Source organism: Nipponia nippon, unplaced genomic scaffold (genome assembly GCF_047370975.1).
Source record: "Nipponia nippon isolate SJK-2023a ecotype South Korea unplaced genomic scaffold, ASM4737097v1 scaffold_2, whole genome shotgun sequence".
NCBI lineage: Eukaryota > Metazoa > Chordata > Aves > Pelecaniformes > Threskiornithidae > Nipponia > Nipponia nippon.
In genome coordinates, this window is record NW_028262336.1 from 108624745 (window position 1) to 108649337 (window position 24593).

Here is a 24593-nt window from a genome sequence, read left to right on the forward strand (position 1 = left end):
TAATTGTGTAGATAAGATTTCTAATGGGTGAGATACAAGGGCTGGTTTCAAAAGTGTTTTATTGTTACGTGCTCTTTAAGGAATGTGTTGGATTTTACATTTGTACAACTGCTTGGGAATTGCAATTGTTTTTTAACCCTAACCTCATAATGATACAAATAAGAACAACTAGTATTTATTTTTTGTTCATTTTTACCAAATTTGGTACCAAGTGCCAACTGCCATTTTTATCATATACCTTGGATTCATTTTTATATTTTCATATTCTGCAGCAAAACCATTCTCTCCCACTCTCCCTCTTTCTGTCCGTCCTTCCCCCATACACAATTCAGGCCTTCTGTGTTCCCTCCTCACCCCCTTTTCCAGGAAAGGAAGGACAATATACTATAATCAGTTGTGGAAACCATTGTTTTAGTTTAAAAGGGAAGTTTTACAGTACTAGGATGACAAGTGGTATCATTTCATTATCTGCCATCTTCCATTTTCATTTCTCTTTCGGGCAGATCCTTTTCTCCTTGTTGATGAGGTGCCAGGAATCTCATACCTTTACCTTTAGGTACTTAAATAAAGTAGCCCTTGCTTGCAAGAAGTTAGTAATTCCACTAATGTCAGTAGAAGTGCTGGAGTGTGTCAGGTAATGAGACTGGAGTACTTAAACATAAAGCAGTTAAAAAAAAAAAGGAGTTAAAGCAAACTGACTAATGTCATTAAATGAGACGTATTTGTTTGCTTTGCTTCAGGGTTGTCTATCCAGCTTTTTAATGGCACAAACGTGCCATCCCCATGAGCAAACATCCTTTAGAGGACAGTCAAGAGCAAGGACAGCCCAATGCCACTTTCTGATTAGTGAGAGACTTCTGTGGTGGCATCACACCAGCACTTCTTTACCCACAGAATTATCCCTTTGTTCACAGAATCACAGAGGGGTTGAGGTGGGAAGAGACCTCTGGAGGTCATCTGGTCCAACCTCCTTGCTCAAGCAGGGCCACCTAGAGCCCTGGTCCTGCCCAGGACCCTGTCCAGATGGCTGTTGAATATCTCTGAGGATGGAGACCATCACCATTCTGGGCAACCTGTGCAAGTGCTCAGTCACCCAGATGGTAAAAAAGTTTGTCCCCATTGCCTCTGGTCCTGTCATTGGGCACCACTGAAAAGAGCCTGGCTCCATCCTCTTCGCACCTTCCCTTCAGGTATTTATACACATTGATAAGATCTCTCTGAGCCTTCTCTTCTCCAGGCTGAACTGTGCCACCTATCTCAGCCTTTTCTCATAGGAGAAATGCTCCAGTGTCTTAGTCATTTTTGTGGCCCTTCATTGGACTTTCTCCATTATGTCCATGTCTCTCTTGTACTGAGGAGCCCAGAACTGGAACAACACTCCAGGTGTGGCCTCACCAGTGCTGAGCAGATGGGAAGGACCTTGACCTGCTGGCAATACTCCTAATGCAGCCCAGGATACCATTGTTCACCGTACTTAGTGGGGTGGAAAGGTCGGGGTAATGCGGGAGCTGAGAAGCTGCTCTCCTGAGAGGACAGAAGATGTGGTCGAGAAGCAGAAGAAGAACCAGCCACAATGTAGGCTCTTCCTCAGAAAGGGAGGTTGCCATGGTAGCTGAGGTTCACTGCCTTTTCAGCCACTTTTCAGCCACTTCCCAAAAAAGGGGTGTCCTCAGCAGTCCCAGTTATTCTTTGTAAACTGGATCACCAGTGGCTGGAATGGCACAAACTGTGGGTAGAGCAGCAGGGGTTTCAGTGAGCTCCCTGTGAGCACCAACCTGAGCAGAGAAGTCACCGTGGGATGACAGTCCAGGGGACCTGTGGAAGGGCTGTCATTCATTCAGCTAGTCTCATGCAAAGCAGACAAAATGAATAGTAACAAGCAAAATAACAGTTCAGCTGTTTGAGCAGTGCCTTTATCTTGGACCCACAGGGAAGGTAGACGGAAAGTTATCTTAGTGAAATGAAAGGCAAATAAGGGTTTGAATATAACCCTGCAGTCCTTCCTCACCCAAGCGCAGGTAAACAAAAAACAGAAGAGGCAGGACAGAGAGACAAAACGAAGCTGAATGTCTTGCTTGCTTCAGCCTTCAGCATTTGCTTCGTGCTAAGGAGAAAATTTTTTACTTTTTCAGATAAAAACCATGAGTTACTGGCGTAGACTAAGAACTCAAAAAGGTGATTTCAAAGCAAATCTATAAATTAAGGAGATGCTTGGGCCAGTTCGTATTTAGCAAAGCCTGTAACAGCTAAAGGGGTTGGGCTGCTCATAAACATACATAATCCCTCACTAACATCAACTCATTCCCAAAGGAACAGCAAGTCTCATGTACTCAGGTATATGATTAGAAAGTCTGAAAAGTTATAGAAATATATAAATAAGTCAAACTATATTGTTATTCATCCTGGCTTAAGTGAATGCTGAAATCACAATGTGAATCACAGAGCATGATTTGGCTTTCAGTCTGCAATAAAGTCAATGGCAAAAGTAGTCAATAAAGTTGGATACGTAAGAGTATTATGTGAATAATGTGCCGGCACTTCGTGTCATCATTAGTTTATCTTTACTATGTAAGGCACTGAAGCAAGCATATCTGTAAGTAGTCAGTAAAAAAGCAGGAGTAGCTCTGCTGACTCCCAGCTATCTGTTCTGTCGGAGAAGGTTTTGTTTGATTCTCTGACAGAGGGGTGTGAAATACATCCCCAGTGTGATTTCCAATTGGAAATCTTCAGCCATCTCAATTATTCTGTCTTAAAATCTCTACGTAATTTATAATCTGGCTGCAATGAGCCATAGGAAGAGCTGCTGACTGTCCTCCTCTAAGAAGAAAGGTGCTAGCATTGAAAGGCATGATTTTATCCAAAAGATGAAGTTTGCTGAAATCAGTACCAAAAATATGTTAGGACATAACAAGACAGAGAACAAATTCTTGGAAATTATGGCCAAGTTATTAGATATACAAAAAAATGTGAAAGAGTAAATTCCTTGCAGCTGTTTTCATCTGGGACCTGAAAATGGAGGTTGAGGAAAAGATGAGAAAAATGAAAAACTAATTTGTGGACAGAGTCTTCCCTGCTGCACATGGCAAACTATGTTGGAGTAGGTGGGTCTTGGCAGTGATGTTGCTGAGGCAGCTTGAGCAAACAACTTCTTTCTTTCTCAGATGTTGAAAGGAGATCTTTTAGATCCAGGCATAGATTAAATTTGGAAGGACTAGGGAAGCGAACTTCTTAGGCAGAGGCAGTGTGGTTTTACTACAGAAGCTGACATAAAGTGAATAAGTTATCGAGCAGCAGAACCCTTTGCTGGTGCGCGGTGAATTAGAGATGGTTATTCACTGCGACAGCAAGGTCTGGTTTAATATCTCTGCAAAAGAAACGCTTTTGAGACCACTATAATAAATAAGGGCATAACTTATTTGAAGATGTTCTGCTGAGTAGGAAGTTTTATTGTGTATGCATGAGTTGCTCTTGGGCAAAAAATACCTTTTTTTGTTATTTTTTTCAAAATGATAGAACTGAGTCAGAATCCTATCTGAGCCATGCAAGGATGACCGTGGGATCTTCCCAGAAACGGTCGGTATTTTTAAGGTTTCTGTGTTTTAATAGAAAGTCAGAAAATGTTGGCCGCCAGCTCCGGGGAGCACCGAGCCGCGGGCCGGCGGCGGGGCAGCGCGGCGCTGCGCGGGGCTGCGCGGGGCGGCAGCTCCCCCTAGCGGCCGCTCCGCCTGCCGGCCGCCGCCTGCCGGCCGCCGGGGCCTCCCCGTCGGGGCGCCGGTGGTCGCAGCTCCCGGTGGCAGAGGAGCCCCGGGAAGAAAGAGCCTGTAATGCCATAGCCTGAGCGGCCTCGGGGGGTACAAATGGGCGGGGGGAGCGGATCCAGGTGGAAAAATAATCCAGGTGGAGGGTTGCAGGCAATGGCAAACAGGACTGGCAGGTGACAGTGGCATTCCAGGACGCTGTATAATAGCAGCGTTGTTTCTCATTATTAGTTTTTGACTCACTACACAGAGCCTAATTATGCACTTCCCGAAAGCGCATGGCCTCCCCTAGTCCCCTCTTTGCACTGCTTTCCTGCTCAGTGATTCAAGTCCAGAGATTCTTGGTTCCCTTCCACTAAACCCTCCTGAAGAGCTACCACGCTCCATAGGCTTTCTTTTCCATCTCAAATCTCAGTCATGCTTGAACATGACTGTAAATAATTAAATCAGTTCATGTGATGTTTGTTGTAATTAACCGGTAAGACCAGATAAATGACTGGTCCTGACCTGGACATACCCCATCCAGTGTTACAACAACTAACTAGTCACAATTAGCATGAGCTGCAACAGAGACATCTTGTCACCCACCTTGCCTGTTACACCTTGTTCGAACAGGGTTATTGTCCTGCAACACGGAGCAACACCTCTGGCTCCATCATCATGTGAGAATGAACTCACAGGTTGCATTTTTTTGGAAGCCAAGAGTGATTTAAGCTGAAAGAGCGAAGGCACCAAGGAAGGAACGTGTGCAAGAAGATGAGGAAGGAGAAAAGTTAAGTTTGATGGGAGAGAAACAAGATATGGGTAAAAGGTAGGAATTCATTTAAGAGCAGTTCTTTCTACCTATCCAGCCTCCCTCTGATTTTTATCATATTGAGTAAAATTCTCACTTCAACATCCACCGCTTTGGGGGTCATTTGAGAAAAAGGCAGCCACATGCAAAGGTGTGGGTTTTTTAAGAGTTAACGCAGGCGTATTAGGCTCATCCATGTCAGCACTTTTACAGATTTGTTTCTGGCAGCACATAACTGTGGGAGAACTATAGCTTTCCTCGAAAAAGGGGTCTTTCTACCTTCCCTGATCAGGAAGAAAATTTTGGAAATTTGATCCAGAGAGTCTCACCCAGAGAAAACAGTCAGAAGCCAAATAAGAAGCAAAACATAGTTTGCTTTATGTAAGTCTCCTGAGCTGTAAAGCAGAGTGGAAGATTGTTCTATGTCCAGGAAAGGCCTGACTGCTATGTAAAATACTAAGCACCCTGACCTGAACACAAACACAAGATGCATCCCTTAGTACAAAGAGAAAGGTTTTCTCTTCATCCTTCACAGTGCTCCAGTTCCTCAACTATTCTCTTTCCGATAAACTCCGACTTGCAACATATTTTGGTTTTCCCAGTTTTCCGAAGGCTACTTTAGTCATCCCCCATTTGAAAAAACAATTTGTAAGCAGTTGCATTAGGTGAGCCATCTGATAGCTGAACTAGCTTAAACATAGCTTCTTGGTTTGATATCTCTCCAGTATATTCAGGCCTTTCTTCTCAGCACCATAACATCTAAGCCTACTTTTTGACTTGTACAGGCATTTCCCCAGGTATGTGCCTACACATCTTGATGAAATCCTGACTCAGTTTATGGCAACTAGAGATTTGTCTGACTTCAGTGAGAACAAGTTTTCTCCTACTGCATTTATTTTTATATAACCTATAAAAAGATAATGAAGATGGAAAGCAGGCGTAAACAAACATTGTTCAGAGGCAGCAATTTATTTCCGTTCCAGCTTCACTACAGTTCAGCAATTCACAATATGATTATGCACGCTACATGTTTGATATTCCTTACCCGGTGCTTTCAGTCTCTGCAGCTCTTCCTTTGGGCTTTCGGGAGGATGACTGATGGGCAGACCGTAACAGCAGTCCCTGAACAGGCCAGCTAGAAGCTGAAAGATCAAGACGGTGAATCAGGGTGTTACTATTTTCTCAATATTTCTTTTCTTGATTCTGCTTCTTTTGAAAGGCTCATTCATGCTCTCATTTTCTATTTTGTCAATATGTAATGTATTTCTCTAAGACCTACACAAGTTTAGGCCACTCCACATCGTGTAAATACTTCTGACTATCACATTACTCATTTTTTCTCACTGTAAAGCAGCTGGAATCATCTCAGTTTCAAAAAACTTTCCTTACCCTAAAAACCTTCCTGGATTTCACAGGAATGAAGGTAGAGGACAGCAGTGACAAGCTCTAGCGGTTAACAGGACAAGGAGTCCCATTTTCTCTTATACGTGAGGGTGTCAGGGTTCTCACTGCTCCCCCTTCCAGCATACACTCCCACATACCGTCCTTTACAGGTGCAGTTCCAGTTCATCAGACACCTTGTTTGCATGTTTCGCTCAGAGTCTGGTTGCTACATCTGTCCGCTTCTGCCTAACTTTTAGCTGCAAATTGTTTCCTTGTTGGTGTTTAAATACATCATTTTTCCCTTTCCTACTATGGCATTAGGTATCCTGCGAACAAGGCAATGTGAGTGTGGCAGTGGAGTCATGCCAGGGATAAATTGGCTCGGCTTGTACAACCAGAAGCCCTATTTGCAGATCATAAAGCTGAAGCAAGGGAATGCTCAACAGGCCAAATGAATTGAATTTTTGAGGTCGTATTTTCAGGTGGTTTCAGCTGGTGTGTCTTGGAAATCAGTGGACGTAGGTGGGTTTCCATCAGCTAAGCCCCTGGCTGTGAGCTGGTGTCATGGTTTAACCCCAGCCGGCAACTAAGCACCATACAGCTGCTCGCTCACTCCCCCCCAGTGAGATGGGGGAGAGAATCGGAAGGGTAAAAGTGAGAAAACTCATGGGTTGAGATAAAGACAGTTTAATAGGTAAAGCAAAAGCCACGCACGCAAGCAAAGCAAAACAAGGAATTCATTCACTGCTTCCCATTGGCAGGCAGGCGTTCAGCCATCTCCAGGAAAGCAGGGCTCCATCACACGTAACAGTTACTTGGGAAGACAAATGCCATCACTCTGAATGTCCCCCCTTCCTTCTCCTTCCCCCATCTTTGTATGCTGAGCATGACATCATATGGTGTGGAACATCCCTTTGGTCAGTTGGGGTCAGCTGTCCCAGCCGTGTCCCCTCCCAGCTTCTTGTGCACCCCCAGCCTGCTCGCTGGTGGGGTGGGGTGAGAAGCAGAAAAGGCCTTGACTCTGTGTAAGCCCTGCTCAGCAATAACAAAAACATCCCTGTGTTATCCACACTGTTTTCAGCACAAATCCAAAACATAGCCCCATACTAGCTGCTATGAAGAAAATTAACTCTGTCCCAGCCAAAACCAGCACAGCCGGTCAGATGATCTCTGGTTTGAAAAGGATGAAAGGTACAGTGGCCAAAAATCAAACAGAAATGGAGAAAGCTGAGCAGAGAAGGACTTGGTGAAAGGGTAGTGGGAGGGCTGGAAACCTGGGTTGCATCGATGGGGAGGAATTCAGCATGCTTGGTGTAGGTACCTAATGCATACCTGCCTTTCAGCTGCTCTCTGGCACTCACTGTCTCAAGAAGTGCCAGCATTATCTTTATAGCCAATGGAGGGAGATACATGTCTCCACAAAGAAGTCCTGTTCACCTTTCTTAGGGATCACAGACAGACGGACAGGATCTTCCTCAGAAGTCTTCAAAAGCAGACCATTGCCTGTGTATACGGTGGAAAGCTGGCACCCAAAATGAAGTGTATGTTAGGTGCCTGAATGAGCGGGACTCAGTCTTAATCCGTGTTTACCAAGAGGGCTCAGAAGAGGTTGTCAAAGTGTTGCCACTTTGGAGTGGAGCAGAGCTTGGGCAGCTCCAGAAGGCACAAACGTCAAAGAGGAGATGGCAGCAACTCTTACTGATTTCTTCCTTCTTCCAGTTTTGCTCCTTCCATTACCTGCAGAAACAGTCTCATTACTTTCATCCGTCATGCGCTTCCTGATATTTTTACCTTTTTTCCTCCCTTCAACTTTACACCTTGCTTTATGACCAACCATCTCAGGAGCTGAGGGGAAAAAAAAAGAAAAGCAAAAACCCAAGACCTGAGGGCAGAAATTCTCCAGATCACCAGCAGAGAGATGTTATTTTATGATTCAGTGCTTATTTGTACTGTTGAGGGCTGGCTTTAGGGACTTAATGGAAATCAGACACGTTTCACCCTGCCAGTTGTGCAGTCTTACTTCTGTTTTTCTTGTTTATGTGCGATGGTGGGGGCATGGTTACTATATTGCTCCTTTAAGGCTAAAAGGTGACTTTTCAAGCTGCAGTCCCTGCAGAAAGAATCATATGAAGCATTCCAGAGAGATGGTGCCTTTGAGGCCCCAGAAGCTTTCCCATGCTGCTCTTTATGCATAAGAAGAAATGACATTTGCTACTCCTGCCCAGGCTGGGAGCTGGCAAGTGAGCTGCCCTGGCTGTATAGGCTCCTGCAGCGTGACAGAGCCAGGGAGGTATGGAGGAAGGAGAAGACAGGAGAAAGCCATGGGCTTACACTTCCTTGCCCTCCACTTTCTATATCTGCTTTCTTCAAAATAGTGGGAATTCCTGCCTTGTTTGCTTCCTGGAGGTGAAAGAGCACGAGGCTGTGAATGGCAGCTCAAGGGAAGAAGCATCTAACCTGGACCTCACTTGCGAGCTGCTGGGGTGCACAAATCCATGCCAGAAAGGCTCCAGTATGTCAGATCAAATACAGCCTGTCCTAGAGAGAAGGGAAAGGGAAGACTAGATCTTGAGTCCTTGGGTGAGCTGAGTGTAGGCTCTAAAGGCAAGTTGGAGGACTTTATTTTGCCATTGCAAGTTGGAGGACTTTCTTTTGCCATTGCTCTGAGCAGGACTGAGGGGTGCTTGGGGAGTGTTTCTGACCTGGACATCTCCTTAGTGCCAATGGGAGGGATGGTGCATTATCATCCCCCGTCTCACAATGGGCAAATGCTGGCCTGCAGCTGCAGGGTTTGGTGCTGTAGGGTCCTTTCAGAGACACCGATGCAGAAGTGAGCTGCAAGAGGCAGCCTGTGTTTTGTAATGTGGTTTCTAAGGGAGCCTCCATAACACATAGAGGCTTTTGTCTTTAGATGTTTTCTGCAATATTATGGGACATATTTCTAAAGTGTGATGTATCTGTGCTTTTGAAAGGTTCTCCAAATAGTGCTTCCACTCAGCTTCAATACACAAATGCAGAGTTTACAAATGCACACGATATGTCTGCATATTCCTTTTGCCTTTTTTCTAAAAAAAGATGTAATCTTTCTACAGTTTTGTTGTATTTTACTTTTACTAAAATTATTGTCCCTGAGCAGCGATCTAGACATGATTACATTTGTTTTCTATTTCTGTTTTACAGTTCTTGTTATGACAGCAGTTACTTTCACTTCTGCAATGAATCAAAATACATCTGACATTACATGTGTGTTTATCAGCCAGAAGGATGAAGGTTCAGAAACACCAGAGACATTGATATCTTCTAAGGTAATCTAACAGAGAGTGAGTTGCTTATAAAATATTCCTGTCCATTCCAGAAATACCTCCCCAGAAGCTTACAACACCCTAAAACTTTAGGCTGTGGGAATGCTACAGTCAAAATAACCAGGGTTAGGCTAAATATGACTACAGAAGGTTAGAGGAAAACACATATCACAACTCATACTTTGAAACTGTAAATACCTAAGTACCAGTTTTCTCTAAACCTGATTTTTTAATTGCTGCCTTGATGCTGACTCACATCAGCATGCCTGAATATTGCTGAATATTGCTGGAAATGTATCAATGTAAAAAACTCTGTGCCCTTAAGAGGGGATTGCCAAGGCCATGGTGTGAAACGGTGGTCTGCCACGGTGTGTGTGCGCCACGGCTGCTGGGACTGATGGGGAAGCTGCACTGCCCTCTGTTCCCACCACAAAAGCCCGTAAATCCCTGCCTGGTCTAAACCTTGACTGAGACACCAAAGCTGGATAGGGAATCAAATACAATTTTTATTCCTCTGTTCTGACTCGAAATGGCCGAAGAGGTGGTGTGCAACTAAGTTATAAAGCGGCTGAGACCTGCAATTAAAATATTTCCTGAGGATTCTTGTTTCAAGTTAGTCTTGTGAAATCTTCGTCATTCCTGGACAAATAAGTCAATAATTCGGACAACAAATGAAGGTATACCAGTCAAAGCTGTGCTGTCCTTGTAACAGACGAAGCAGAATATGGCTGTTATCTCTAGATACTTCTCAGATCAAGGGAAGAGACAAAGAAGGAGCAATGAATGAGAAGAACCGAGTGGCCAAGCACAGTGCAGGGCAGAGGATGCAAGGAACTCGGTCTTTTCATAAACTTATACCAGATAAATTTCACCCACCAAAGTAAGGGAGACATGTAGGACTACTCTTCAGACGGAGCTATTTACTTGCCACTTTTTGCTGCAGCTAAGCTCAGAGACTCATTAATCCGTCGGTGGTTTTCAGAATGACTGGGGAATATTCTCTTTCTGTTTGCGATTCTCCTTTAGCTGTAAGCAATGGTGAGGAAATGAAAGGTGTGAAGGTGCCCAGCCCAAATGTTCCTTGCCTAGTAAAGCCCCCAAGGAGTTGAGGAGCAGTCTAGCCAGATGATGCAGTGACAAGCAGTGGGATGCTAAAAAAAAAAAATATTCTGGCCCTGCCTTTGCGCTGAGGTTGCAAACAGAAAGGTTGTATTATAGTTCTGTGTCTTCCTGTGGTTCTATATGAAAGGAAACAAAAATGAGAGTAAAGAATAGCCTATATTGCTAAAGGAAATTGTCATGTTTCTGGCTAAAATTGTTCTGTGACGTCTGTCTAGAGAACAGAATTAACTAATTCAACAGCAATCCTGTAGTGTTTCCTCCTGCAGTAGAATTCAACATATTTATGAATAAGTTCGACAGCAGAAATGGAAAAAAAACAAAACCAACAACAAACAAAATGAAGGTATGATGGTGTTATTTCAGTATAATTTGTATTGATATTTGGGCATTATGAAGCATTATTAATTTATGAAAGCTTTTCCAGAAGAGCATCCTTTAAAAATATTTGAATGAAAAAAAGCAAATAAAGCTAATTGCCAATAAATACATAACAATCTGTCCTCTTGCATTGCAGGTTTCTAACATTTTGGAAGATCTTGGGTGTCATTTGAATTCTCAAGGAACAGAGAACATCTATGAGCCAACTAAGAATGTGGAAGTCAATGTGTTTGAAGATATTGAATTAAGAGTGATAATGAACATTTCAGAGATCATTTCATGCTTTTGGTTCTTTAAAGAGAGCAAAGCTTGTAAACCTTCATTGGACTTGGAGAATCGGTAAGTCAAAGGACGTACTGGATCAAAGAACCTTTAAAAGATCATTTCTTTTAGGATGCAAACAGAATATTTTCTATGACTGTGTTTGAGTTTAATTTCATGTTATGCGTTATCTTTTTAAATCTCCTAATCTTTCTTAACTGTTGTCACCCAGCAGCACATTGCTGATTGTCATTTAGACACATATACATATATGAATCTTAAAGCCAAGAATAGTTTGAAATCAGCTTGTTCTTTTAATTTGTATAGCATCTTGCATGGGGGGCTCCAGGAACTTTCTGACCAATTTGAGCTTTGCAGTGTTCATGTGAGGCAAATATCGTGACTTTATAGTCAAAGAAAGTGAGGCACGGAGAATTAAGTGACTTGTTAGGGTCACACTGCAGATCAGGAAGAGCACCAGCAACAGCACCCTCATTCCACAGCCAAACCTGGGCTGGAACCTGAGGCTGGATTATTGCCTCCCCATGCAAAACATGTGGGATGGGACTGTAGGTAAAGCATTTCCCTGTGGACCTCCTCAGCTGTCCTAAGTTCAAGAAGTCCATCCTTCCCAATGCTCGGTGTTAAGCATGTGCTTGGGTACCTGTGGTTCTAAGTTCCTATGTGCTGCTTTTGTAGGAAGATACACAATGAAAATACTTCAAGTTGAAGGGTGCTATGTAAATAATGAATACTAGTATCTCTGAAGTGTTTTTGCAAGAGCTAAAGAACAAACATTTTATTGTGTCTGCTGCATATCACCTTCTAGATAACAAATACCACTTTATTTTCCGTTTTATAGATATGTTACATCTTTGGCTTTTTCCCAAATAAAACAAACACAAGCTGGAAAATACACCCTCTCAGTCATAAGTAAAACCGGCAATTACACAGTAGTTGTGCCTGTTCTCATCCGAAGTAAGTATATCTGAGATGAAAGGGGTCACTCTGTCAATAGTTGCAAGGGGAGAGGCTCAAGTTCAGTCAAAGCAATGAAGCTCTCGCATGCTGCATTTCAAGCATCTTCCTAGATTTGCATAGGGCTTGGGGCTGTCTTCAGAGACTGAAGTCAAAACCACAGGCTGTGTGAGAGTCAGCTTTCGCTAGTCAATAAACCATGCAAATGAACAAATAAAGATGTAAATGCGTGGCAGCCCTCTTCTCCCCTATGAGAGATTCCCCTCTGTGCCAAGAGGGACAAATCAAGGGTGGCTTTTGTGTGCTATCAAAGATCACGGGCAAGATTTGTTTGCTTGCATCTTAACCTATTTATTTTCCGTGGTGCCAGCTAGGCTGTTATCTGGACCAGGTCAGGAAATCCCTTTTATATGCTGGTCTCTGGTGCTCCAAAGTCACGCCTTGTCCCACTCTGCCACTTCTCCGCCTGTGTCTGCCGCTGGGTCTCTGCACTTCGCGCACAACTTTTCCTTTAGCAATTTTGTGGGCGGCAAGAGGCAGCACTGAGGGAAGAGGAAAGATAAAGTCCTCTTCCCAGTGCCAGCCTTTACTTGTTTATTGGGTTTTAGGGTAAAACACATCAGTACTGCAGCTGCTCAGCACAAAGGTGTCCGAGAAGCTGAAATTTTAACTGCTGTTAAATGCTCATGACGGAGCACGTGCGAGGTGTGACTTTTTGAAAGGCTCACAGTGGGAGCAGATTGGATTGAATTTTCTCAAGGACCACACAAGAGACATCTCTGATGCAAAGGCAATTGCTGCAACAAAGTTCAAGCTTCTGTTTCTAAGTAAGGGTGTCCAAGGACATTAAAAAAAAAAAAAGACCCACATTGACATGAGTTTTTTTAACAGAAGGGAAATACCATATTATTTTGTCTGGGAAGGGCCAAATTTAAAGATAAAATTAAAACATGTAAAAGACATTTCAAAGAAAATAAAGCAAAACATCAATCCAAATAGCTAAGACTGGCGAAGTTAGGACCAAACCCTTCTAGAGAGGGGTTTAATAACACGCATCATTACATGCCTTGTTTTTAATAAACTGTGATTAATCAACAATTTTTATTCCTTCTATATTTGTTTTTAAAGTATTTCTTCTGATTGATTTTTTTCTTTCTCAGGTGTCAGAAGTGTCACCTCCAGTCTCTCCTTGTTTTATTTGAAGGCCTATTGCATGTCTCAATTATAATTTTAACAGCTTCATTTGAGGGGACAGAGTATTAAATCTTTAATTAAAAATTACCTTCTCTACTATATCAATTAAGCTTTAGAGGTAAAAAATGTTATTACATGTGCAAGAGGAGTTCGAAACAGTCTCGATAAAGATCTTTTCCATATCAATTGCTTGGATTGCATTCTCTTTGCTCCTGTGAATTTAATATCATAATTACATCTCCCATAAAATCCTCCAGGCTAGATGTGAACCCTTCAACTGCGATGTGAATCTCTATAGGTGAAAAAAACCTTCTAGGCCCAGCTTATAAGAGATAAATGAAGAAAGAAATTTAAAAGCCAGAAGTATTAGTTTTACCTTAGCATGTCACCTTGCAGGCAATGGAAGTATGACTCTAAAGAAAATGCCACTCTTCTGTGTGGAAGCTGTAGCTTCATTGTAAGATGACCTAAAACCAGACTCAGTGCTTTTCATTTTGAGTCAAATCTTTAGCAGTTTTAATGCATTAAATCTTTGTGCGTAGTCCAAGTCTGCGCCTGATGGGTTCAGGGTACTGGGCGTTGTCTAGGAACCTTTTCCCCTAGGTTACAGGTATAGGATAGAGAAGTCTGCTGGTTATCGGAAGTCATTATCACCCGTTGTTTTTCCATCCTGTATCTGATCTGACTGAGTAGTATGCAAGGATCCCATTTTGTGTAGAGGCTTTGTAGTCTCAACAGATACTCCACCAAAGGCCATGGGCTTGGGATGTGATTTTGAAAGGTATCTGTGCTACTGCCCAGTGAAATGAATAGCAACCAAAGCAAATTAACACCTTTCAGTATCAGTCTCAGGATTACCCTCTGGTGTATAGAGGCAGGCCTTTGATACTGGGGAAGTTGTGCATTTAGCAATCAAGGCTGAAAAGCTCATGAGACCAACCCACAATATCCTTAGGGCAGAATCATTTTCTATTCCCTCAGTGTTGAAACCTGAAACAAATTACAGCTCTGTAACTTCATGTACTATGAAATGAGCAAAACACTGTTTCAAAATGATTTCCGCATTCCTAAATATTTGCATGATTTTTAACAGAGAAACCAGGCAAACCCTATTTCAGGAAAAAGGAAAAATCGGATGCTATCGAGTGCATATCTGAGAGCTACCCCCAGCCCTCTGTGGAGTGGATATTTTGCAAAACACCTGAGAAGAGGTATGGTGTATGTTGACAGGCATGTTGAATCTCTAGACTGAAAGTTTACCATCTTCTGAAGAAGAATGGGGAGTCTTTGTACTGCTTAGTGTGCCTAGCAAGCTGGGGAGATAACTGAAGAGGAGCTTTTGTGTCAGATTTTTTGGAGATGCGCTCTGCCGGGTTGCACACCCACGTGCTGGTTGAAAACCTGTGTCTGCATGACCCACTTTTGGAGTGCTGCAGCACATTTTTCTTAGAAATTTTGGCTGTGTGCTCTTTTGGAAACTTTTAGCTCTTGGCTTGGAAAAACTTATTCCAGATTCTACTATTTTGATGTCACCAGAGCCAATCAAAGGTATCTCATTTCCCTCTAGTTTTTCACATTTTTTGGAAATGTGAAGGCATTAGAGCTGGGAAGATGTTACAAGGAACCATAATTTTCCAAGCTAAATGATTTTTTTTCCATTCTATTAACATATAAAGTTGATTCTATTAACAGTGGGAATAATGCCTGTCTCTGCAGCATGGCAGCTTGGGATCTGGGTCTCATAACAGCCACTGGATTTGCAGCAGCTCCTGCCACCAGGAATTCAGAGATGTGGTGTGAAAGCTCAGCCTCTGTGATTTCACTCTTGTCCAGATTTTAGTCACAGCATTACCTGTCTATAACCCAGTTTGAGCATATTCAGGTCATTTCAGCTCATATTTCTGCCTAGGCTGTGAGATTTTTATTTTCTTATCTTCACCTTTCCTAGTTCCTTTTTATTCAGCTATGTAAGATCCAGTTTTCCCACTATTGTTTGCACATTCTCATGGCTTGGAGATTTATCAGATTTATTTGCTTGAGGTTAACCAAATGAGTCAATGAATAATTGTGCTTGTAATTGCAGTTGCCCTGATAAAATGCATGAAGACAGTGGCGAAATAGATGGCATACAGAAGGTACAACATGAATTATTTCAAACTTATATATGGTGCTGTGCAGTTAATGACCTGGGCAGAGAATGCACCAGCCTCTTTACAATAGGTAACTTCCCTCTAAGGTTTACTTACATGCAAGCTGGATCCTACTGCTGAACTTAGTTGCACTGCTCATCTGAGTACGCTTTCTGGGCTAAGCTACTTGTTTGTATTCACTGGAACAAATCTAACAGTGAATATGATTGCTCTGTCTCACGTTTAAACCCTAAATTCTAATGGCTAGTTGTGGTGTCTGTAAAAAATGTCTTGTCCTTCTACATTTTCTAAACATCTATTAACTTTTTCTGCATGCTTTAAGGACTGTGTTGCAATGAAACACTCTTCAAGTGTTCTTAAATATATACATTTATAAATAATTATAAATAAATACATAAATTCAGGTTTGTTTGTGTGTTTTTTTAAATAAACCTGACCTGAGCTGAACTCTGTGCTGAACTGTGCCCTATAGATATCTTCTAAATTATGACAAAATTTGGTTTGAGATATTTAAATCCATCAAATTTACTGATTTCATTATTAATGAGTAATTTTCCCAAATTCTAATTATCATTACAATATAACAATGGATGTCTATAAGCATTAGAAGAAAAAATGTTGATCTAAATGAGCATTTTTCCAGGCAAAGTGACATTTGTTCTTTCAGTGACAATGTTTTGATTTTGTAGATTTAAATGAAAGACAAGCAGCACCTTTACCTGAATTGCTTCTTAAAGTTGGGGAACCGTTGCTGATCAGATGCAGAGCTGTTTACCGTAATTATAAATTCGGAATAAAATTATCTTTGGAAAACAAAGAAGTTGAGCAGGTAAGAAGACAGGGCATATTTTAGAATAGGTAATATTGGGCACTATCAACTGATTAAATGTGAATCTCTGTTGAAAACTAGGATCGCCAGTTTGAAGGATTAGAATATCAAACAGATCACTCGGCAATTCGGATCCAGTATGCGTTTGCTTCAGCAGCAGGAAGAAGCGATAGTGGACATTATACCTGTTCTTCCACAGTTCATCTGAACCAAACTGCTTTGGTTACAGTTCTAGGTAATTCCAACCCCCAGTGTTAATTTTGTCCCTTGGTTGGTTGTTTTGCTTTGTTTTCCATGCGGCAGTTCTTTGCTTGCATGTATGCAGCGTATGTTTTGTAGTTCTTTTTCTAAGGAAAAAACTGTGTTTGCACTTACTGTCAGTCCAGAAAAGTCAAGAGATTAACCTGAATTGAGTCATTCCGGTACCTGAAGATAGTCAACTTTTCCTTTATATTGCTTTTCAAGTAATTCCCATTAAAAGACAGTGTTTTTAGAAGTGAAATGAAATGGCACTGTTTAGAGGTCTAGTCTACATGGTTGTTTCAATGATATCTCTAGAAACATAGGTTGGGATTCATCTGATGTTATTCTAGGTGACTCTCAGCCAGTGTGACCTAAAGCCATAGCAGCTTTTTGGGGGGACGCAAAGCTATAGGGTACCCAGGGGGCTATGCCTTGGGCTTCCTGGGCAGGGAGGAGTACTGTAAGTGTGTAGCCCTTCTCTGTGCCACCAACTCAAATGTCGGCAGCTGCAGAGCAGATACAAACTATATGGATAGCGAGTGCTGACAGAGCTGTCAAACTGCCATGCAGAAGTGCTGCTGCAGCTGCGATGGATCTGAAGGAAAACCTGAAACTAGAGGGACAACTACTCCAGCGTTACTGTTTGTTCCGCTTGTCTCCTGCTTTCCAGGCATTGAAGGGAACCATCCTCCTAACACCAAGCTACACAAGGCCTGAAAATTTAAAAAAGTGAAGGCATACCAAAGGAAACCTCATTCTATTTAAGCATGTTGATTTATTTAGCATGTTGATTTAAAAGCCAGCAGTGTTGAAGTTAGCCCAGTACAGCCTCAACTGCAAACCTTGTTTCTCAGGTGGAAATAATATACAAATAGGCATAAGTCTGGAAATAAGGCATAAAAAGAAAAGCTGTAGTTAGGCCCGTGCTGCTGGAGCAGTTTTCTGACTGGTGTGCCTGGAGTTGGAACCTGTAGCCCTGAGAACAAGGTGCTCTGAAGCACTCACCACGCGTTTGACCTTAGATGTAGTTGCTCTCAGAGTTTACAACACCTAGGCTAGGAATGGTGGGAAGTGAGAACGCCTGCCCCAGTCTCTTCAGAAATTACTTTTCCAGTGCAATACCCTCTTTTCAGCTTCTGCCTACCACTGAGCAGGAAGTTCTGTCATCATTTACAATAACCGAGTAAGATACCTGGGCATTTTTTCTACACACATCTTAGTAAACAGGAAGGTAGGGGTGAGGGGGTAGTGTAGAGGTAGGGCAAGATCCCCTTCTTTCTCAGTATTGGTGCCCAGTTCAGAAATAGTGGCTTCTTGGATCCATAAACTATCAGGAGTGAGTATGGGTCACATTAACAGAGGATATTTGAGTCACTGTCCCCGGAAAGCTGTATTTCTGAGTGGGGTATTTTTTGACTGGGGTACGCCAAGCTACGATGATTGTCTATACCCTCGTTAATACCCCTTATGCAAACAAAACTTCTGAGGGTTCATTGGCTTTGCTGATGAAAAAATCTGTTTGTTTATCCACATGGTGGATAAAAGTGGGGGGATGTTGTCATACCTAGCTAACACCCGTGCTTCTCTCTCCGAGGTTATACAGGGACATCCTGTGCTTCCGATCCACTCCATCCTTTAGCCTAATGTATTAATGACAACCATTGTTGGTGTCAATTTGTGCAAGCATCCCAGGTTCAATTTCAGCAGTGATATAGATACAGATTTCACTCAGCTATCCCTGTCATAGGGTAGCAGTTTCTGAAATGATCAGTGTCCTACCTTTAAACCATCACTGTGCATGAGTGCAGCACTCATAGCTACACTGGGAACGGCCGTGATGTAACTTAACCAAGAGAAAACTGATTTGGTTGGCACGTTGCCTGGGGAGCCTGGCTAGCGTAACTACATTGATGAGTGGTCTTCTAATCTCTAATAACACCTTGCAGCCAGACAGCTCTGGTTTGCTCTTTGCTAATTAACACTTCACCATCTTACCCCATCTGGTGTAGCTGGTCAGGTCAGGCAGGGTGGTTGGGCAACTTTAAAGCACAACAGAGATCACGCCAACAACTGCAGCTGCAAGGTTCTTTTTTTCTGCAGTTCTTATGCTCAATTTCTACCAGTGTTGAATAAAGAATTTTTAACACTACGCAATCTCAATGCTATTTTGCAACACATGTTAGGTTTAAAACAACAAATAAACAAATATGATAAATACAGAGACTTGAAAGCTTTGATTCCAGTCTCAAGGATTTCATCTCACCTCTCTGTCATTACTGAATAATCGTGTTAACTGTTTCTCTAGCAGAAATACACTTAAATCTGCCAAAAAATGATAAGCCAAACAATAATGTACTATCTTCTTTCTGCTTCAAGAAAGAAACTACTTTTTTTGAGTTGTTTTCCAGAGAAATGGCATACCGACGTCCAAGGTCCTTGTGTGCACTCTGGAGAAAGCCTTTACAATTGGCTGGTTGTGTTGTTAACAGTACACACAGGGATGACTTTCTGCCTGGAGGGATGAGGTCCAAAACATCATTCAAAAGATTAATGTCCAATTTATAAAGCCAATAAGCCTTTAATATCAAAAAGTAGGAGAACAGTCATGAAAGGAATTGCTGCTTCTTTTAAAATACTAAAATTGTTGTAGTTTATATGGGAGTTTCCAGATAGTATTTTTTAAACCAGTAAGCTAGACAGAGATAAAACATGCCAAGCAGAATATAGGGTTACAACCAGAGGAAAAACACTCAAAAGGAAACATCCAGTCCAGCAATATTTCTACAGTGCAATTTTTCACCATGTGGCTGATTAAACACTGGCACAAGTTTCCCAGAGGCTGTAGAGTCTGTTTCCTTGGAGATACCCAAACTCAACCGGACATGGCTCTGAGCAACCTCATCTAGTTGGACCTGGTCTGAGCAGGAGCTGGACTAGATATCTCCAGAGATCTCTTCCAATGTGTATGATTCTGTGATTTTCACAGAGCTGATCCTAGGCCCACTGATGCCTTTAGCACAGCCTCCTCCCACATGTGTCTGCTGTTAGTCTCCTTGGGTGGGATTGATTTCACTTCATGAGACATCTAGCCCCAGCAATGACTTTGGTTCCTTCAGCAGTCAGTGTCAAGAAACAGATATTTCCAGAAGCAGTTCAGTACATCTTTGTTATCATCTGGTTTAGGATGGGATACATCTGGACATGCCTGTCTCATTCCACTGAGTTTATCAGAGGTCCAAACAAGTAGCTTAGGTGGGTCAGTGAACTTCAGACAGCTCCATTAGGTGAAACTAATCCCACCCTAGCAGGGCAGGTACCAGCAGCTTATGGTTCACTCACATCTTCAAAACACTTTTTCATGTTGCTGTTGTCTTGCATCAAATTTGTCTAATTCAGATGGAGAAATAAAGGAGCAGCTACAAGACTTATTTGCAAAATCTTCAGCTCATTTTGGGGAAGGAGAAAAAACTACTATCAACATCTGATTATGCTGGGGGTGCCAGCTGGTTTTGTTCCCTGTTAGAGGAAAGCCAGGAGATGCAGCTGTTAACACCCGGAACACACACCTAAACCAAACCAAATAAATAATAGTGTTGTTGGTCCTGTGGCTGTGTAGAGCAGATGGGGGAGAAGTGTCGGACTGTTTTGGAAGGGCTCTGGTCTGACCAAAGATGCAACTTCAGCAGGCTCAGATAATTTGTCTACAGCTGAACACAGTGACATAATTTCAATACTATTTTGAAGCATTATCTTATTTTGATTAACGGGATGCCTTTTGTGATGTAACATGGTGCTTTTTTTTGCTTGTGATAACCAAAGTAAAAAACATACAGATGTCAAAATTCCTTCATTAAGCAGTCCAGCCTTTGTAACATAATATCAATATTTTCTTTTTTTTTTTTTTTCCAGAAAAGGGATTTATAAATATAACTGACTCTAAAGAAGATTTTGAAATTGGTGAGGAAGAGTTTTGCTTTGAAGTTAACTTTACAGCATATCCACCAGTTAGATGCATGTGGCTATTCTCCCAGAAAATGTTCCCATGTGAACAAAGTTACAGTGTGGATGGACGCAGGTACTTGAATATTTTGGAATAATTTGATATAATAATGTTTCCTCTTTATATCTCATTTGGACTTCTTATTGTCCATGTTTTGTACTCTCTTTGTGTTTTTAAAATGTGGCTGGGCCACATGATGAAGCCATGTTAATAAAAGGCACTCAAACATCATTTTGGCTTTCAACAGCAGTTCATGTAGATAACTTCTAGAATCACTTTATTCTCCACATTATAATATACCTTTGGTAAGTTATGCATCTAGCAACCCTTTAGTTTACATGCATTTTGCCATTCCCTTTCTCTCTGACATAATTTCTCAGTTACAGATCTGTTGCAGTTTTCATACTGGATCACAAGTTCTACATGTTCCTCTTTTGTCATCCTGTTCTTGACGATGCTCCCAGTGTCTTTCAAACTGCTCAAATCAAGTCCAGGGCCCCATAGTTTCCCAGGCCGCCATTAGATCTGTTCGGCTCTGCCTGTGCCACAGAAACATACCGTTCTGCTCATTACCCAGGTCATGTATTCTTCCACTGCTGCAAAACATGTTTTGAATAAACCTGTTAGTTATCTACCTTTTCTGTTATTTCCTACAATGAAGTTCTGGCATGAATCCTGTTTAAGGCTAATGTTTTCTCCATTCCCTAGGCTTTCTAATTTCTTGATAACATTATCTAATTTCCTTCAGAGTTTCTTTCAGAGTAGTCCCATGGCTTTCAAGGTAACAGCTCTTATTCACCTCAATGAAAATAAAGCCAAGCTGCTCTTTTAAAGTTTTAGCTTTAAAACCATGCAGGACCTAGGCAGGAGTTAATGTGGCTGCACTGATTTCTTCTCATATTCTTAAAACCTCTCTTAGCATCTGCATAAAGCTGTGTCACAGCCTTGATTACACTTTTTATTATTTCTTTCCTTAGTATTTTGGTACACTGGATTTTATCAGCTAGCGTGTCAAGTCACCTTTGCAACAGACTGGCCTTTTCATCTGCATCAGATGGTGTATTGGAGTCAGACCTTCACGACATTCAGAGATAGCTCAGTTCAGATTAGTAAATTGTCATCTCCTGGCAATGGCCACAGGAACTCTGTCCCTGCTGATAAAGTGAGGGCTGTTAGCAAGCTTTGATAGCGTTGGGTGGGTGTTGGTGACTAATCTGCAATGCCTGACATGGGCTAGGCAGATCTGTTCTTTGTGGTCAAGACTGATTTTGGAAATGAGGTCTCAGGGGATGGCCATGAGCATTTGCTCATCCTCGTCCAATAGGTACCTCCCTCTAGCTGATAATGCCAAGCTGATTTGCTTTGCAGCTGGTATGGACCTCTTCTCACTGCTTGTAACAGTAGGAGTCAGTTTTGCTTGGATGATTGACAGCTGGTGTAAATTCATTCCAGATAAGAAGAAGGTGCTATGGACTGGTCCAACAATAACAATTTTGAGAACTCTTGAAATAGCTTAGGTAACCCTCATTAATCGGTAAGGTGCAGCTGCTGGTGGCCTGGGATTTATGAGTCACTTCAGATAGCCTTTGCAGCCAGAAGTGGCAGTCGCTGAGCACTGATCACCACCTGCCGGACAGGGGAAAGCCCAGCCTGTGTCCCTGGAGCCGCGCGTCCTGGGCTGGCTCAGCTGCAGCCAGCCCTGCGCCGGCCACGGCCACCTCACCACCCCAGGCATCGCTGGAGCTTGGCCTGAAGGCTCTTCAAACAGACAACTCAGCCAGTCATATGACTATGCTGTTGATTAAATGCCTTTTTTTTTTTTTAATTTTCATTTTAGGTAGTTATACTTTGCATTTACTTATCATTCTGTTTATTTTATGGAAAAATACAATTGAGGGAAAAATACATGAATTTGGTGATTATTTCATCTGACAAGCACATTCTTCTGTATGAACATCCTCCACAGCTATCCAGTTTTGGTTGAATACTAGCATTGGATAGACACATCTCACCTGAGGAAAAAGAGTAGGGACAGATATTTCATTCAGTTTGAAGTCCCCAGAAGCAGCACGGGGTAGGGACATTCTGCCTACAAGCTGTAGCACCGAAGATTTCAATGTGATTTTAAAGCAGAAGGTTTCTCGAAATAAAACAAAAAAGGTCATCACGTACTTTAACGTATTGTGAGTCTAACTTTGCATTTTTTAGTTGGCTTCTGTGTAATCCCATCTCCCAACACTTCTACTTTATTCCTTTCATATCCCTTTTCATTTCCTATTTTTCTCTTTTTTTTTTTTATTTCTGACATTTCCTTATCAAATTGTTCCTCCTCATTATAGATCATATTAAATTTTATTAATTAACTCTGTCCCCTTCTTTAGCTTTTAATTTCAAGTCCCAAGGATTCATCTCTCCTGTCAGTGCCCTTACGTGTTTTCAGAGTTTCCTTCAGAATTTCCATTTTCTATTTGCTTTTGTTGTCTCTCTGTTTTAGCACACTGCTGATTTTCACTTCCCTCCTAACAGCAAATGCGTCTTCATACGCAGAATGACCTCTGTTAAATTTGTAATATTTATCTCACATCCCCTTATATTTTCAGGTATCAAAGACACTCTTTTTAAATTATTTTCTTATTTTTTCATGAGGATTTAATCCTTCAGACCTAGGATTTCAAAAGCAACAAATGATTTGTGGTTTCTCCTGCCTTCAGTATCCATTTTGAGGAAGCTTAAAAGGGGTCTGATTTTTAAAAGTCCCTGAGTTCAGGGACATCTTTAAGGCCATTTCAGATGAAGACATTCAGAAGTCAATAACTATATGGAGGTGTTGCCTTAGTCAGAAGCCAAAATTCCCAGTGGCTTCAATGTGAGTTTGCTTGGTTTATAATTGCAAGGTGATACTTGGTGTCTTAGTTCATTTGTATGTATCTTGCTTAATGAGAAACATCCTGATTTTAGTTACCTCGACCTCTCGTTCTAAACTCATTACTGCTTTCTCTTACTTTGCAAATTACTGGTATATGCTGTCTTTTTTCTGTCTGCTTCAAACTCCCTGATATGCCTGCTTGCCTTTACCACTAAAGTTGAGTTGGGGGCCTCCTACCCAGTTTTCCTTGAGCAGCCTGCTAAAACATCTGCCCCTAAAATGCCAGCAACTAAACCTAAGAAGAGATTTTCTTAAGTGCTCCTCTAGCATTGGTGAATAGCTGCCATTTAAATATGACAATAGTCCTGACAACAGTAACATAGTCAAAAGGACAGAAATAGGATGCTATCTCTGTAAGATGATACATTTAGGAAAAATTTCTTCACTGAAAGGGTAGTAAGGCCCTGGAACAGGGTGCCCAGGGAAGTGGTTGAGTCCCCATCCCCGGAGATATTTAAAGGATGGGTAGATGTAGTGTAGGGACATGGTTTAGTGGTGAACTTGGCAGTGCTAGGTTAATGGTTAGACTTGATGATCTTAAAGGTCTTTTCCAACCTAAATGATTCTATGATTCTATAATTCTATGATTCTATAATTCTATGATTCTATGATTCCCTTCTCCCTGCCTCACCCCATGTCCCATAAACCAGTGACTCAACAGGTCGGTTGTGCAGGAATCTTTAAGTCTCTGCAGTTCTCCATTGTCGGCTTCTGCCCAGGGACTTGTTAGAGCCCTCCCTCACCATTTCCATTGTCACAAGCCATTTCCTGCGTGGTTTGGGTCTTGGTTTGCTGCCATTGCCATAGGGGTAAGTAGAAGGCTGGCCTTCCTCCTGCACAAATATCTTGATGGTTGGTGCTTTGTCTCATTGATAACAAACTTCTGATGATGATCTCATTTCTGAGTTTCTGTCAGATCTTTCCATTTGGAGAGGTTTATCTCGTATGATCCTAGCTGTCATTGTTATTTCCTAATACTGTTTATCATATCAGCTAGAAACTCCCATCAAAGTCCTTCGGAGAACAGAGAGTTTGATCCTTTGCAGGTCTTAGCATCTGTGCCAGGATGTGTTATATACCTTGTCTTCCAATGGACTGGTAACAAGATCACAGCCTGACAGCCCAGATGCACTCCAGGAACTATGAGGAAAATTGCAGAATGAAATCAGTACTGCAGGAAAAAAATATCCTCTTATCAAAACAGTTACATTTGGGGATTTATATTCTCTAATGAAAAATAATTTAGTCTGGGTTCCTCATTAGAAGATGTTGAATT

General features: G+C 41.9%; 1 protein-coding gene across 1 annotated transcript in view; it reads left to right on the forward strand.

The window, feature by feature from the left end:
* FLT3 (fms related receptor tyrosine kinase 3) overlaps positions 1-24593 on the forward strand; it is a 43500-nt gene that overhangs the window by 3996 nt on the left and 14911 nt on the right. The window contains exons 2-9 of the mRNA XM_087757201.1: positions 9115-9239; positions 10873-11075; positions 11860-11975; positions 14263-14380; positions 15253-15389; positions 16009-16148; positions 16230-16383; positions 20301-20466. Of these exons, the coding sequence (XP_087613327.1) occupies positions 9115-9239; positions 10873-11075; positions 11860-11975; positions 14263-14380; positions 15253-15389; positions 16009-16148; positions 16230-16383; positions 20301-20466 (1159 nt within the window). The remainder of the gene's footprint in view (positions 1-9114; positions 9240-10872; positions 11076-11859; positions 11976-14262; positions 14381-15252; positions 15390-16008; positions 16149-16229; positions 16384-20300; positions 20467-24593) is intronic.